Source organism: Salvelinus sp. IW2-2015, linkage group LG11 (genome assembly GCF_002910315.2).
Source record: "Salvelinus sp. IW2-2015 linkage group LG11, ASM291031v2, whole genome shotgun sequence".
Classification (NCBI taxonomy): Eukaryota; Metazoa; Chordata; class Actinopteri; order Salmoniformes; family Salmonidae; genus Salvelinus; species Salvelinus sp. IW2-2015.
Window position 1 is genome coordinate 4,449,305 of NC_036851.1, and position 14,718 is coordinate 4,464,022.

General features: G+C 43.9%; 1 protein-coding gene across 2 annotated transcripts in view; it reads right to left on the reverse strand.

Moving 5' to 3' along the window:
- The window catches only part of LOC111969678 (zinc finger E-box-binding homeobox 2-like), a 59,070-nt gene that overhangs the window by 2,226 nt on the left and 42,126 nt on the right, over positions 1–14,718 (reverse strand). Inside the window, exons 2-6 of one of the 2 annotated variants that reach the window (XM_023995846.1) lie at positions 7,265–7,591; positions 4,282–4,512; positions 2,170–2,384; positions 1,878–1,986; positions 225–1,612 (exon numbers count right to left, since the gene is read on the reverse strand). In XM_023995846.1, coding sequence (XP_023851614.1) covers positions 225–1,612; positions 1,878–1,986; positions 2,170–2,384; positions 4,282–4,512; positions 7,265–7,591 — 2,270 coding nt within the window. Of the gene's footprint in view, positions 1–224; positions 1,613–1,877; positions 1,987–2,169; positions 2,385–4,281; positions 4,516–7,264; positions 7,592–14,718 lie in introns of both variants that reach the window. The other variant, XM_023995845.1, reaches the window with a different exon arrangement.

The window sequence follows — 14,718 nt, forward strand, 5'->3', positions numbered from 1 at the left end:
GGTGYGATTAGAGTAGATTACTGTAGATTGAAGTTTAAGGCGGGAATTCTTACCAGTGCTCACACATGAAATACATAAACTGCATAGAAACACAGCACAAAACAAACAACAGTCCATAGTCAGACATAAATAMTACCCCCTCTTCCTGCCCCACATCTGCACACACACATGGTTTACTTTATTAGGATCCCCATTAGCTACTGCACATGTAGCAGCTACTCTACCTGGTGAGGAGGTGGACTGAGACTGACACTCAGCCTCCGGTGGTGCTGGTTCTTTGCTGGGTCTCTCTGGGTCTTCTGTCTCTTCTCTTCCCAGTGAGGGTGTCCATTATAGGGCTTGCCTTTCTCTAGGGCTTTCCCCTCCTGGGGCTTGGGGAGGGAGAGATCCAGGGGTTGGTCATTCTCGGAGCTATACGACCGGTGGGTCCTTCCCTGGGGGGCGYCTCGGCTTGCAGGAGTGGTGAGGACGGCAGAGGACAGGTCCAGGCAGAGGTGCGAGCCGAACCCTGAAGAGGGGACCTGTCTTCGCCCCAATGGGGGAGGGGATGACATGTCTGTAGCAGGGCTGGTTGGTGCTGGTTGGCCAGGGCTGCCGCCACTCCTGCCACTCTCCTGGCTGGACCAATGGGACCTCGTGGCAAGTGAGTCTGGGCTGGGCGGGAGGGGGGAGTGCATGGCAACCAGTAGCTGCTGAGGGACAGAGTTCCAGCTGGGTCTCTGGAGAGGAGACTTGTCTTTCGGGAAACCGTTGGTCATCGCTGGGGGTTTGTGGTTATCTAGTGATGGTGGTGGGTGGAGAGGGGGTCTGGTGGAGAAGTAGAGGGGAGAGAGGTGTTTTTTGCTGTGAGGATCCTCAGACACCTCCATGGCCTCTTGGTAAATCTTACAGAGGTAGCGCTCGTGCTGGAGTAAGATGGCGGGGCTGGGAAAGAGCTGGGAGCACCAACGACATGTTACCCCTCCACCTACCCCCTGGCCATCACCCGAGCCGGCACGGTCGCYTTTTAGTTTCAACGGAGCCTCCGGTGATGCCTTCCCGTCTCTCCCTCCATTGTGAACCCCCAGTCTCCCCTCCTCCCTGGCTGAGCCAGACCCTCCCTCCTCCCTGTGCAGCATCTCCTGCAGCATCTGCTCAAACTTTCCCCCGGTGCCGGCATGTAGGTACGGCAGCAGGGTGGTGTCCTTGAACACACTGGCCCGGAGAAAGCGCTCCGGCGTGGGGTCCCACCGCCGGCCCAACTCCCAGCCTAGCTCCTGGCCCCGGTGGAGACGCGTATCATGGTCCCTAGGGAGATACAGGTTCCTCTCTAACCCCATTGGAGGACGTTCCTCCTGGGTGTGGGGAGGGTAGGGAGAGCCCATCCCACTGCTGTTCCTTCCACTACCTGCAGAGGGCGACGCAAGGGAGGAGTAGTAGGCCCCATGGTGGCCATGTCCGTTGTTATAGCTCCCCCCTCCTCCTCCGCTGCCTTCTACTCCTCCACTGCCCCCTCCTCCTCCGCTGCCTCCTCCTCCTCCGGTCAGGCACTTCTTACTGCTGAGGTGTGAGCTGTAGGAGCCGGAGTGAGAGAAACGCTTCTTGCAATTGGAGCACTCGTACGGTTTCTCGCCTAAAGGAAGAAGCGCAGATAGAGAATATCAATCCAAGAGATGACAGTTCAGAAAACATTTAATTGTCCAAAAAACCCCAGAATAGACTTCATAGAGCAGATCATGCTCTCCTGCTCTTGATTCTACCCTCTTACCCACCTATCCTTAATAATAAACCTGTTGTACATAAGGCGCGACCTATATAAGATTCTTCTGAACCTACAGTACCTTATCTGACACGACGTAAAGTTGACAGGACTGATTTGGATTTTCCTTTATCCTTACCACTGTGGATGCGGAGGTGCTCCTTGAGATGGTGTTTGTACTTGAAGGCTTTCCCACACTGGAGACACTTGAACTTCCTGCTCTCTATGCCGTGGTCGGACACAGGGTGCTGCACCAATCACACACAGACATAGCCATACATACAGTCAAATCAGTGGGCCTGCCTACAAGAGATGAAGAATTCACTTGAGATCGCTGGCTCAGATCCAGCTCAAAAGACCATTCAAAAGAGTGCCACCTTGAAGTAGATGGACTCCAAAAGAATGATTTTATATTTCTTCCAGTGTCTCACCTTATCCTCCACCTGACTGTGCAGTGCCATGTGTTGTTCCATCTGTGCCCTATAGCGGGCAGTGTACCCACAGACCGGGCACACCATGTGCGCCCCGTCCCGCTCATGGCAGAACTTGATGTGCTCGCGTAGAGACGCACCGAGGTGGTAGGGGCGCTGGCAGAAAGGACATGCCTGAAGGTTCCTCGTAGCATCAGGACTCAGAGGGATGCCATCTAGGGTGCACACACACCAGAGAGAGAGAGAGAGGGTGAACTAAACCTTCAGGAAGATACAATGTCCAGTGCTCAAACTATATCTACATACAGTTCAAGTCGGAAGTTTACATACACTTATGTTGGAGACATTAAAACTCGTTTTTCAACCACTCCACAAATTTCTTGTTAACAAACTATAGATTTTGGCAAGTCGGTTAGGACATCTACTTTGTGCARGACACAAGTCATTTTTCCAACAATTGTTTACAGACAGATTATTTCACGTATAATTCACTGTATCACAATTCTAGTGGGTCAGAAGTTTACAAACACTCAATTGACTATGCCTTTAAACAGCTTGCTTTAGAAGTTTCTGATAGGCTAATTGACATCATTTGAGTTAATTGGAGGTGTACCTGTGGATGTATTTCAAGGTCTACCTTCAAACTCAGTGCCTCTTTGCTTGACATCATGGGAAAATCAAAAGAAATCAGCCTAGACCTCAGGAAAYAAAATGTAGACCTCCACAAGTCTGGTTCATCCTTGGGAACAATTTCCAAATGCCTGAAGGTACCACGTTCATCTCTACAAACAATAGTATGCAAGTATAAACACCATGTTACCACGCAGCCATCATACCGCTCAGGAAGGGGACGCATTCTGTCTCCTAGAGATGAACGTACTTTGGTGCGAAAAGAGCAAATCAATCCCAGAACAACAGCAAAGGACCTTGTGAAGATGCTGGAGGAAACAGGTACAAAAGTATCTATATCCACAGTAAAACGAGTCCTATAATGACATAACCTGAAAGGCCACTCAGCAAGGAAGAAGCCACTGCTCCAAAACTGCCATGAAAAAGCCAGACTATGGTTTGCAAATGCACATGGGGACAAAGATCGCACTTTTTGGAGAAATGTCCTCTCGTCAGATGAAACAAAAATATAACTTTTTGGCCATAATGACCATCATTATGTTTGGAGGAAAAGGGGGAGGCTTGCAAGCCGAAGAACGCCAACCGAACCGTGAAGCACGGGGGTGGCAGCATCATGTTGTGGGGGTGCTTTGCTGCAGGAGGGACTGGTGCACTTCACAAAATAGATGGCATCATGAGGTAGGAAAATGATGTGGATATATTGAAGCAACATCTCAAGACATCAGTCAGGAAGTTAAAGCTTGGTCGCAAATGGGTCTTCGAAATGGACAATGACCCTAAGCATACTTCCAAAGTTGCTGCAAAATGGCTTAAGGACAACAAAGTCAAGGTATTGGAGTGGCCATCACAAACCTTAATCCCATAGAAATTGTGTGGGCAGAACTGAAAAAGTGTGTGCGAGCAAGGCGGCCTACAAACCAACTTATTGTGGGAAGCTTGTGGAAGGCTACGTGAAACGTTTGACCCAAGTTAAACAATTTAAAGGCAATTTAAAGGCAATGCTACCAAATACTAATTGAGTGTATGTAAACTTCTGACCCACTGGGAATGTGATGAAAGAAATAAAAGCTGAAATAAATCATTCTCTCTACTATTATTCTGACATTTCACATTCTTAAAATAAAGTGGTGATCCTAACTGACCTAAGACAGGGGATTTTTACTGGGATTAAATGTCAGGAATTGTGAAAAACTGAGTTTAAATGTATTTGGCTACGGTGTATGTAAACTTCCGATTTCAACTGCACGTATATCTATAGGCCTCTAAAGATATGCTTCATATTTTTCCCCCTGCAATTTTGAAAAAAAGTAGCTCTACGAATCTTGTAGAAAGCCTTACCGGCCGTATAAATAGAGATTACGAGAAAGGTGTTTGAGTGAAAGCAGACAGTAGTCTACCTGGAAAACTAGCCTTATTGGCATGCAGTAGATCGAGACATGCAGAGTGTTTGCGTCAAAGCAGGCAGAGAGTAGCCTACAGTACCTTGACCCTCAGGTGAGCGCTGCGTCCCAGGAGACCAGATGGGAAGGGGGTCATCGTGGAGGTTCAGGCTGCCAGGGTGATACATGGCTGGGGCTGTAGCGCTTCCGTTAGGGGGCTGATTGTGCTGGTGGTAGTGGTGGGAGGCAGGGTGGTGGGAGGATGCCTTTCTCAGCTGCACCAGGAAGTCATAGTGGGCCATGTCCTCCAGGGCCTGACTGTCTGACCTCTGACCTGCTGGGAAAAAGAGGGATAGGGGATAAAACGTGTGCTGTGCCTAAGGACACCCAACAAATAAACCATAGGCTCTCATGCCATATTGCTTAAATATGATGTAATGATATGTTATGAACAGAGACTGTGAGCAAATCCCAAATGACAGTATTTTATGTGTAGTGAATTTCATTAATAGTCAACTGGTCTGGTTCCATATAGTAAACAAAATAGAACAGATAGACAGAGAGGGCACATTCACAATGACACTATTTCCTATGAAGTGCACTACTCTGGTCGAATGCAGTGCACTATCTAGAGAATATTTCACCCTCGTGCTTGCAATGTTTTAGTCATTGTTTAACACTCTAAGATAAAATACATAGTTATACTGTGTTTTGAATTTTATGAACAACTATGAAAGAGAGAAGTTGTCTGCTCTGGGCATCTGCAGGACTAGCCAATAAGCTTTTCTCATTGACCTTGAGTGCAGTAACTGGCAGAGAAACCCACAGATGTAATGTAATGTGAAGAGAAGACGAGAGACGAGAGGGCGCTTTGCTTTCTATCACAATCAGAGTGCTCTGCACTGAGCTGCCTGCCTGTGACAGACTTTGAGGAAGTTTTTTTCAAATGTTTGCAGATGTTGGCATATTTTTGATCCGTTCTTCATGTGGCGAGGGAAGAGCCTGTGTGGTTGAGTGTTGTAAAAACTGGGCTTTGCATTCATCAGGCACAGCCAAATCACATGAGGTGAGAGAGGAGAGAGGGAGAGAACGGGGGAGAGAGAGAGAGATAGAGAGTGTGTGTGTGTGTGTGTGTGTGTGCGTGTGTTTATAAAAGTGAGAGAGAAAGAGTGTGTGTGTATGAGAGAGAGAGAGAGAGAGAGAAAGAGAGAAAGAAAGAAAGAGAAAAGGGAGCAACAAGTGATTGTTAGGAGGCGAGCTGTGTGAGCCTATGATCTCCTATCTAAATAAAAGGGAAAGTGTGCGTGAGTGTGCGTGTGTGTGTGTGTCTCTGAGCAAAATGAAAGGGAAAGCCTCTCAGATTCTGCTCCATTCTGATTTCGGTACGGTAACATCACCTCTTTGGTGCATGGAAATATTGTGACATTGTGGTGGGATGACTCTTTTGTCATGCTGCAGCATATTCAAAGACTACGGTTGTATCTTAAATGGCACTTAATACCTCATATATACTGAACAACTATCTAAAAACAACATGCAACAATTTCAACGATTTTACTGAGTTACAGTTCTTATAAGGGGATCAGTCAATTGAAATYAATGTATTAGGCCTTAATCTATGGATTTCACATGACTGGGAATACAAATATTCATCTGTTGGTCACAGATACCTTAAATAAAAGGTGGGGAGTGGATCAGAAAACCAGTCAGTATCTGGTGTGACCACCATTTGCCTCATGCAGCGCGACACATCTCCTTTTAGAGTTGATCAGCCTGGAATGTTTTCCCACTGTTCTTCAATGGCTGTGTGAAGTTGCTGGATATTGGCTGGAATTGGAACACACTGTTGTACACGTAAATCCAGAGCATCCCAAACATGCTCAATGTGTGACATGTCTGGTGAGTGTGCAGGCCATGGAAGAACTGGGACATTTTCAGCTTCCAGAAATTGTGTACAGATCCTTGTGACATGGGGCCATGCATTAGGATGCTGAAACATGAGGTGATGGCYGCGGATGAATGGCACGACAATGGGCCTCAGGATCTCGTCACGGTATCGCTGTGCATTAAAATTGCAATCAATAAAATGCAATTGTGTTTGTTGTCCATAGCTTATGCCTGCCCATACCAGAACCCCACCACCACCATGGGGCATCTGTTCACCACGTTGACATCAGCAAACCACTAGCCCACACACTGCCAAACACGTGGTCTGCGGTTGTGAGGCCAGTTGGACATACTGCCAAATTCTKTAAAATGACGTTGGAGGTGGCTTATGGTAGAGAAATGAACATTAAATTCTCTGGCAACAGCGCTGGTGGACATTCCTGCAGTCAGCATGCTAATTGCACAAACTTGAGACATTTGTGGCATCGTGRTGTGTGACAGAACGGCACATTTTAGAGTGACCTTTTATTGCACAAGGTGTACTTTTGTAATGATCGTGCTGTTGAATCAGCTTTTTGATATGCCACACCTGTCAGGTGGATGGATATCTTGGCACTAACAGGGATGTAAACACAGTTGTGCACAACAGTTTTGAGAAATAAGCTTTTTGAGCGTATGGGACATTTCTGGGATCTTTTATGTCAACTCATGGAACACTTCACATGTTGCGTTTATATTTTTGTTCAGTATAGTACACTACTTTTGACCAAAGCTCTGTGGTAGTAGTGCGCTATAGGGTGCCATTTGGGATATTTGGGACAAACAAATCTCGGTTAACCCAGAACTAAAGTCTTGCATAATTGGTCAGATGCTCAATTAAGTTCTGGATCATATGTGTTAAGAGAAGGCATAGAACGAGTATCGGAAGCGGAACGAAAAGCTCCACCCTTTTTCTTTTAAGTTGCAGGTAAYTCTATGGGCTAAATGTCCCCTCCCCTTCCAAAATTCGAAAGATACAAAAACCTGCGTAATCGTGATTTGTCCAAAGCACCGGAACTAATACTGCTCGTTATCTCACGCATCCCGTTGTATCATGACAGATCTACGGAACCATCCATGTTTACGTAGTCTGTCCATATAAGAATAGGGACAAACCAAGACTGAAGAAGAAAAAGTGTGACCTTTGTTGATAAGCTTACTATAGGTCTTGAGTGATCCCTGCTCCCTCTCTCCATCCTTGTCCTCCATGGTTAGCCCACTCRCAGGGCTCTCCTCCTCGGCCCCCTCTGCCCAGTGGCCCCCTCTGGGGCTGGGGCTGAGGCTTAGGTTGTGGGGCCGAGTTGAGAGGCCCCTAGGGCTGGGGCTGCCTGCTGGCTCAGTCCCCTCCCCGTCACCCTCTCCCTCGCTGGGGGTCAGACTGGTCTTGTCCAGGCTGTCCTGATAGTCCTGGACTTCTAGGCTCCACAAACCCACCTTATCATCATCCTTCCCCTCCGAGCCCAGCGAACTGGCCTGCTCAATGTCCACTGTCGAGAGAGAGAGAGAGAGAGAGAGAGAGAGAGAGAGAGAGAGAGAGAGAGAGAGAGAGAGAGAAGGAGGTAGATCAGTTAAAGGTAATTTTATCTGCTCTATATTTTTGACATTGCGTCACTGACATATCTAACACAGCGAGAGAACATTTTAAAAGGCAAAATGCACAGGAATAACTGGAGAGTGTATTAAACAGCAGAGTACAACACATCAAAGTGTGCGAGTGCTATTGAATCCAGTGCCACTTTTCCCCGTCGTGGAGACAATGAATGATTATCAAACACACACACACACACACACAAATCTGAGAGGGACCGTATAAGKCACTTTTTCCCATCGTGGAGACAATTCATGTGGATCACAAACACATGAAGGGGATTTCAACTGTAGACTCTTATTTCCCAAACTCCTCTGAGGTCTCTCTCTTTCTATCTCATTCCCCTCCCTCTGATTGGCAATATCTAATCATTACCACATAGAACCATACATTGACTTTGATGGGTTTATATACATCATTGCACAGAACTTTACTTTTTAACAGGGAGCTCTTTGAGGCACAGGGTTGGCACATGAAAATATATGTTTGTGTTTCCCTATGAAAAAAAAGTCACTTGAAACAAAGCCACACAAAAACAGTTCATAAACTATAAAATTCAGGTCTGCAACTTTCACTGGGTATGACAGGGACAATTGCATTTTGCCCCCCTTGTAATGCCAGGGTAGTGGGTTCAATGGGCCCACCCATATGTAAAATATATGCAGGCATGACTTTCAGATGCTTTGGATAAAAGCGTCTGCTAAATGGCATTGATATATAAAGTGGGGAACCTTTTCAGCTTCGCTATGACCACATTGGCAATATCTAATCATTACCACATAGAACCACACATTCACTTTGATGTGTCTAGCACTGCATAGAACCCTTCACTTTGATGTGTCTAGCACTGCATAGAACCCTTCACTTTGATGTGTCTAGCACTGCAGTGAACTTACTATCTTAGATCTAGACTTGATGTGTCTTAGCACGCATAGAACCCTTCACTTGATGTGTCTAGCAATGCATAACCCTTCACTTTGATGTGTCAGCACGGATAGAACCTTCACTTTGATGTGTCTAGCACTGCATAGAACCTTCACTTTGATGGTTCTAGCACTGCATAGAACCTTCACTTTGAGTGTCTAGCCTGCATAGAACCTTCACTTTGATGTGTCTTAGCACTGCATAGAACCTTCACTTTGATGTGGTCTAGCACGCATAGCACCCTTCACTTTGATGTGTCTAGCACTGCATAGAACCCTTCACTTTGATGTGTCTAGCACTGCATTAGAACATTCACTTTGATGTGCTAGCCCTGCATAGAACCTTTCACTTTTGATGTGTCTAGCACTGCATAGAACCCTACTTTGATGTGTCTAGCACTGCATAAGAACCATTCACTTTGATGTGCTAGCCTGCATAGAACCCTTCACTTTATGTGTCTAGCACAGCAATAGAACCCTTCACTTTGATGTGTAGCACTGCATAGAACACCTTTACTTTGATGTGACTAGCACTGCATAGACACTTCACTTTGATGTGTCTAGCAATGCATAGAAGCCTTCACTTTGATGTGACTACCGACTGCATAAACCATTCACTTTGATGTGACTAGACCTAAGACCCTTATTTGTATGTGTCTAGCACATGCATAAGAACCATTTCACTTTGATGGTGTACATACAACATTGCATATAAACCTATCACTAAAGGACGCTCCGATGTGTAGTGATTGACTATTTTTCCACTAGATACAGTATGTGCTGAATTGGCACTGATATTTGCCAGTGTTGGCAAAGTAAAAATGTCATCCTACAGTTTGTTTCCTCGTGTATTTATTGTTTGAATCTCCTGCTGTTCATGTGACATCAAATGAAGGCAAAACATGTATTTAGTTAAACAAACACAAACATACAACATGAACACAAAAGTTGATACCTTATCAAATGAGAACTCAGGGAGGGATTTGTCGAGTACAGCATGTGTACACACTTTGAACGAGATGTTCTATGATGTATTTACTGTTATGAAGTCATGGAATGAATCACTGGCCTGTATTCAGTTCATATGCATGTGAKTTACTTGCGGCTTTGCTACGAGTACATTGTAAATGGCTACTGATGAAGCCGTTCTATATTTACATCTCCAAGGAATGACTCCAGGTATGACTAGATTTCTATTCTCTTATTTAAAAAAAAAAGTGAAATAACCCCCTAGGTTTTTGTCTTACGTGATGTGATTGTGTTCACACGCGGTGAGTAAGCAGATGAGTTCATGTTTGGGGAACCCGTTGCCATTTTAGAAGAAAAATATGATTGGTCAAATGAGTAGTCAAGACGAGACACACCTGTATCATTCTCACTGACTGCATATACAGAAGAGCTGAGGTGACTAAATTCAGACGTGACCTTTATGACTGTGACTGTGATGCTTTGACTGTCGTGGAGAAGTGGGCCGGTGGGCCCCAGGGGCAGCCCAGACATGCAGCTATTTCATTTCCAGCGTACTCGGTTTTCGCTCTGCTGTCTCACAGTAAATGCATGCTCCGGCTGACATGCAGGGAGCATGGTTCACAAGGCCCCCCCACGCTAAATTCACTAGTCACAAACTCCGTGTTCAACAAGATTACCCTTCACTGCCGTACCAGATATTAGAAGCACAGAGGGAGCTGTTTTCCTGCTCTGCTACGAGCTGAGAGTGTGAGGTAACTCCTKTAAAGACTTTGAAGAGCCAAAATGAGAATGTGCTGGGCAGAGTTGCTGGGCATCTCCTCTGTCTGTCTGATCACTGAAGTTGGTGTCAGCACAGTGATGTAGATATTAATATGGTGAGTGTTCTTGTTCTCAGACAGTCATCCAAACAGTCCCCTTGAGGACTCACTGATCGACAGCCTCAGCCATGATGCAGCAGGGTAGCACGACAAAAGGTTACAATCCCATCCCACGAAACATGCAAAATGACAGTTGTCCTGTGTTCTCAGTTGTGTTCTATTCTCCAATTCCTCTCCTTCTCTCTTTTTCTCCTTCTCTCCTGTCTTCTCCTTCCTAGCCCCCTGCACTGTTCAGACTCTCTTGGATTTATTGGTTCTTACCCAATAGAAAAGAGTTTGTGAAGAATGCACTCGCTATCCAAACAAATAAATCAAGTGTGCAACTAATGAAAGCAATCCCCAGGTCAGGTTGTGCGATGCTACTTTAATGACAGCACATGCCGTACAGTGTCAATCACTGTTATAGGAGAGAAAAATGTCATCCAATTTGAGAGGTAATGTGGACCAGACCAAKGTTCTCCCTCTCACTGGTAGGTTGGAGCTGACTGTATTGGTGGAGCCCAAAATGGCACCCTACTCCCTACATAGTGCACTACTTTTGACCAGAGCCTTATGGGCCCTGGTCAAAAGTAGTGCGCTATATAGTGAGTAGGGTGTGGTTTGGGGTGTCGATATGTCTTACAGAGAAATCCCAGCAGGGATAAGAGTCTCGTCTCAACAACATGCTGCAACATGGGCCATATAATTGTACCTCTCTATCTCCCGTCGTTTCAGGAAACAGATTGGATCATAATTTCATCCCCTGTAAAAGGAATGTAAATGTGGTCTCTCTGTCTTTCCACAGTTCAGCTAGATCTCAGTGAAGGGAGACACAGTAGGAGCTACCAAGTCTAACTCTGGAGCCATATACTGTACATATACATATACTGTACTGTAGCAAGATATTATATCATGTGGTGTGGCGACCAAGTTGWCGTTAAATTTGACTATAAAATAGATGAAAATCATTTGTATTTTGAAAAGTGTTTAAATATAAAACAATTCTGCAGCCTACTCCATTCTCTGTCAGTCCGTCATTATAAAGCTATACAAATGCATTATTAGCAAAACTTTTGATAAGTCAATTATCCCATTAATCATTAATATTGGTATAAGTCATAATTACATTGGTACCGTTCATAAATGAGATAAAGGCCCCTGAAATTATTTTATACTAATACACCTGCTCAGAGAAAGAGATTTAGTTTAAGAAGTKATTTTTTTACAAATCTAACAATGATTGGCACAACCTGTTTTCAGTACTCCAGCCACCCTACCCTTGTGYGGATAACGACAACAATATTTTTTCTAAAATGTTTTATGAGATTGGAGAACAAAAGAGCCCAATAACATCAAATATGCACCACCATATTTGACCATAATTGATGAAAAATATATATATATTTGATCATATTTGGTGGTAAAATATGGTGGTGGATCTTCGATGTTATGGGGCTAGTTTGCTTCCACTGTCGTGGGGCCCTTTTCAGGGTCAACGGCATCATGAACTATACCAAGTAACAGGACATGTGAGCCTGAAACCCGGTTGACTCTGCTAGGAGGCTGAAACTTGGCCGCAAGTGGATCTTCCAGCAAGACAATAACTACAAGCACAAATCAACATCCACAAAGAAATAGTTAATTGACCAGAAAATCGACGTTTTGCATGTCRCCGGACATGAACCCTATTGAAAACCTGTGGTTTGAATGGAAGKGGGCAGTCCATAAYCYCAGATTAAGGATATCAAGGATCTGGAAAGATTCTGTATGAAGGAATGGTCTAAGATCCCACCCAATGTGTTCTCAAATCTCATAAAGCATTTATACAAAAGGCKYGTGTCATTATCCTCGCAAGGTGAGGGTGCTAGAGTACTGAAAACAGGGGTGCCAATCATTTTGACCACAACATTTTTGAGATTTTTTAAAATAACTTGTTAAAACAAAACACTTTCTCTGAGTAATTGTATTTGTACAAAATAATATAATTTCCCAAAATGTTTTACAGTCTTTTTTGCTCATCTGTATCAAGGGTGACAATTATGTGAATTTCTCAAAATACTTTTAGTTCCCTAAAATGGGGGACTATGTACAAAAAGTTATGTAATTTGTAAGTGCAACCCGATATCGATGAAAATTAAAGCTGGAAAGTCTGTTAAAGTCTGCACTTTAACCTCATATTGTATCATTTAAAATCCTAAATTCTGGAGTACAGAGACAAAACACCGGCACATGTGTCACTGCCCAATTACTTTTGGAACTCACTGTATGTTTTTCAAACTCTATTATTAAAATGACATTCTAAAAGTGAAATTGGTTCACTCAAACATTTTGATTTTATTATAAACCTAAATTATACTCTGACAATATTTTTGAGGTTAGGAGATTTGCACAGACTTGATGACTTCCAAGGAAATGAAATACCAATCTTCGAAAAGGAGAAGAAACCACATGGGCCCCATATGACAGTAAATTAATTTATCGCTACAGCTAAAAAGATTTCTGAAAAAAATAGGGAATTATGCATATTTTGTTGATTTTAAATGGTGGAGGGGAAAAGGAGTGACTCACTATTATTGATCTTGAGGAATCTGACATGCATTGTAATGATAAAACAACAAGGAAATGCTAACCAAAATGGCTACCCGGACTATTTGGCTACCCGYACACAACCCCTCTTTTACGCTGCTGCTACTCTCTGTTTATTATCTATGCATAGTCACTTTACCTCTACCTACATGTACATATTACCTCAATTACCTCTCGACAATCCAGATGCCATCCCTGTCCACTATTGATCTCTGTACTCGAGGTAACAGCCTGTATGATACTCCTCGCGATGTGTTATTGTTACTGCTGCTCTTGTAATATGTCTTGTTATTCGTTTTTTTTTTTTCTTAATTGACTTTAGCACTTGGCCTTTTTTCTTAAAACTATATTGTTGGTTAAGGGCTTGTAAGTAAGCATTTCACTGAAAGGTATTCGGTACACCTGTTGTATTCGGCGCATGTGAGAAATACAATTTGATTTGATTTGAAGGCAACAGTAAACATGCCGTACCCCACAAATTATGCAGCGCCCCCCCTGGGTCAATTGAGAGTTGCATGTGACTACCACATTTTTGTTAATTACTATAGCTCCCGCCTTGGGCCATTCAGTGTCATTTTGGAAAGGCCGAATCTCTATGGCTAAACGCATCCTTCACCCAAGTTCCGTCCTAATCGGGCCAGTGGTGTCTGAGATATCACGTGACTAACGTCCATTCGGAGAGAGACAGATGCACAGTCACCTCCCCGATTAAATTAGTAAAATGGCTAAGTATTTTGAACCGTATTTCAGATGAATTAAAGGGGTGATACTCAAGGGGTGAACGKTTTGGATAGAATGTCAAATGTACACATTCAAAATATCTGAATGCCTTGACTTAGCAACAACCAGACATGGCAAAGATGCCATTGGGGCAGCCGTAAACAAGCCCTTTCATACGGCCAACTGTTGTTCAACATAACATCCAGAAAAGCAGTATGTTTCTCAACTCTCTGAAGAAATAGAAGAAGAAAAAAAAKATCACAATTTTACAGCTGTGTTACCACATGCAAGGTACAGGAGAGGAGGCCACATTGACAGTAATGGCAGCAGTACTTCTCAAGACACAGAGGAAATTGTAATGGTGGGCGAGCAAAACACACACTCGCGCAGTATAGAACTAAAACTCATAAAAGTTATCTACATTAATTTACTTTTCTTGTGCAAGTTCAATTTTTAAAAAAAACATCTAATTGATACAGGGAATGTATTAGATGAAATGCGGCTAATTACTATTTTTTTTAATATATATATAATGTTTTGAAAAACAAACAAACTCCCTAAMAGACAAGATACCATTTCTCTCACAATAACCAAAATGTGAAATGCTATGTTACACAAGCCACATATTTAGACAGAGACACACATGCAGGAAATAGTTACAGTAGCCTACCTATGATGACAGAAGTTCCACAATGATGATGATAAAGAGGATTTATTTAAGACATTTTAGAGATCAACTAGCCCCAAACACTAACGCAACGCAATGTCTGAATTATAGCAAATACCAAAGCAGCTATTTGACATTCTTGCAATGAGTCAGAGGCACCACATCTAAGAACAAACACCTCCCACTCCAGTGCTTCTATCAACACTGTCAGTCTGTCAGGGAGGCAGGCAGGTCCATCGCTCTCTCTGCCCTCGTTTGGCCTGGTCTGATAGCACACAGAGAGAGCGAGGCCACATCGCAGAGC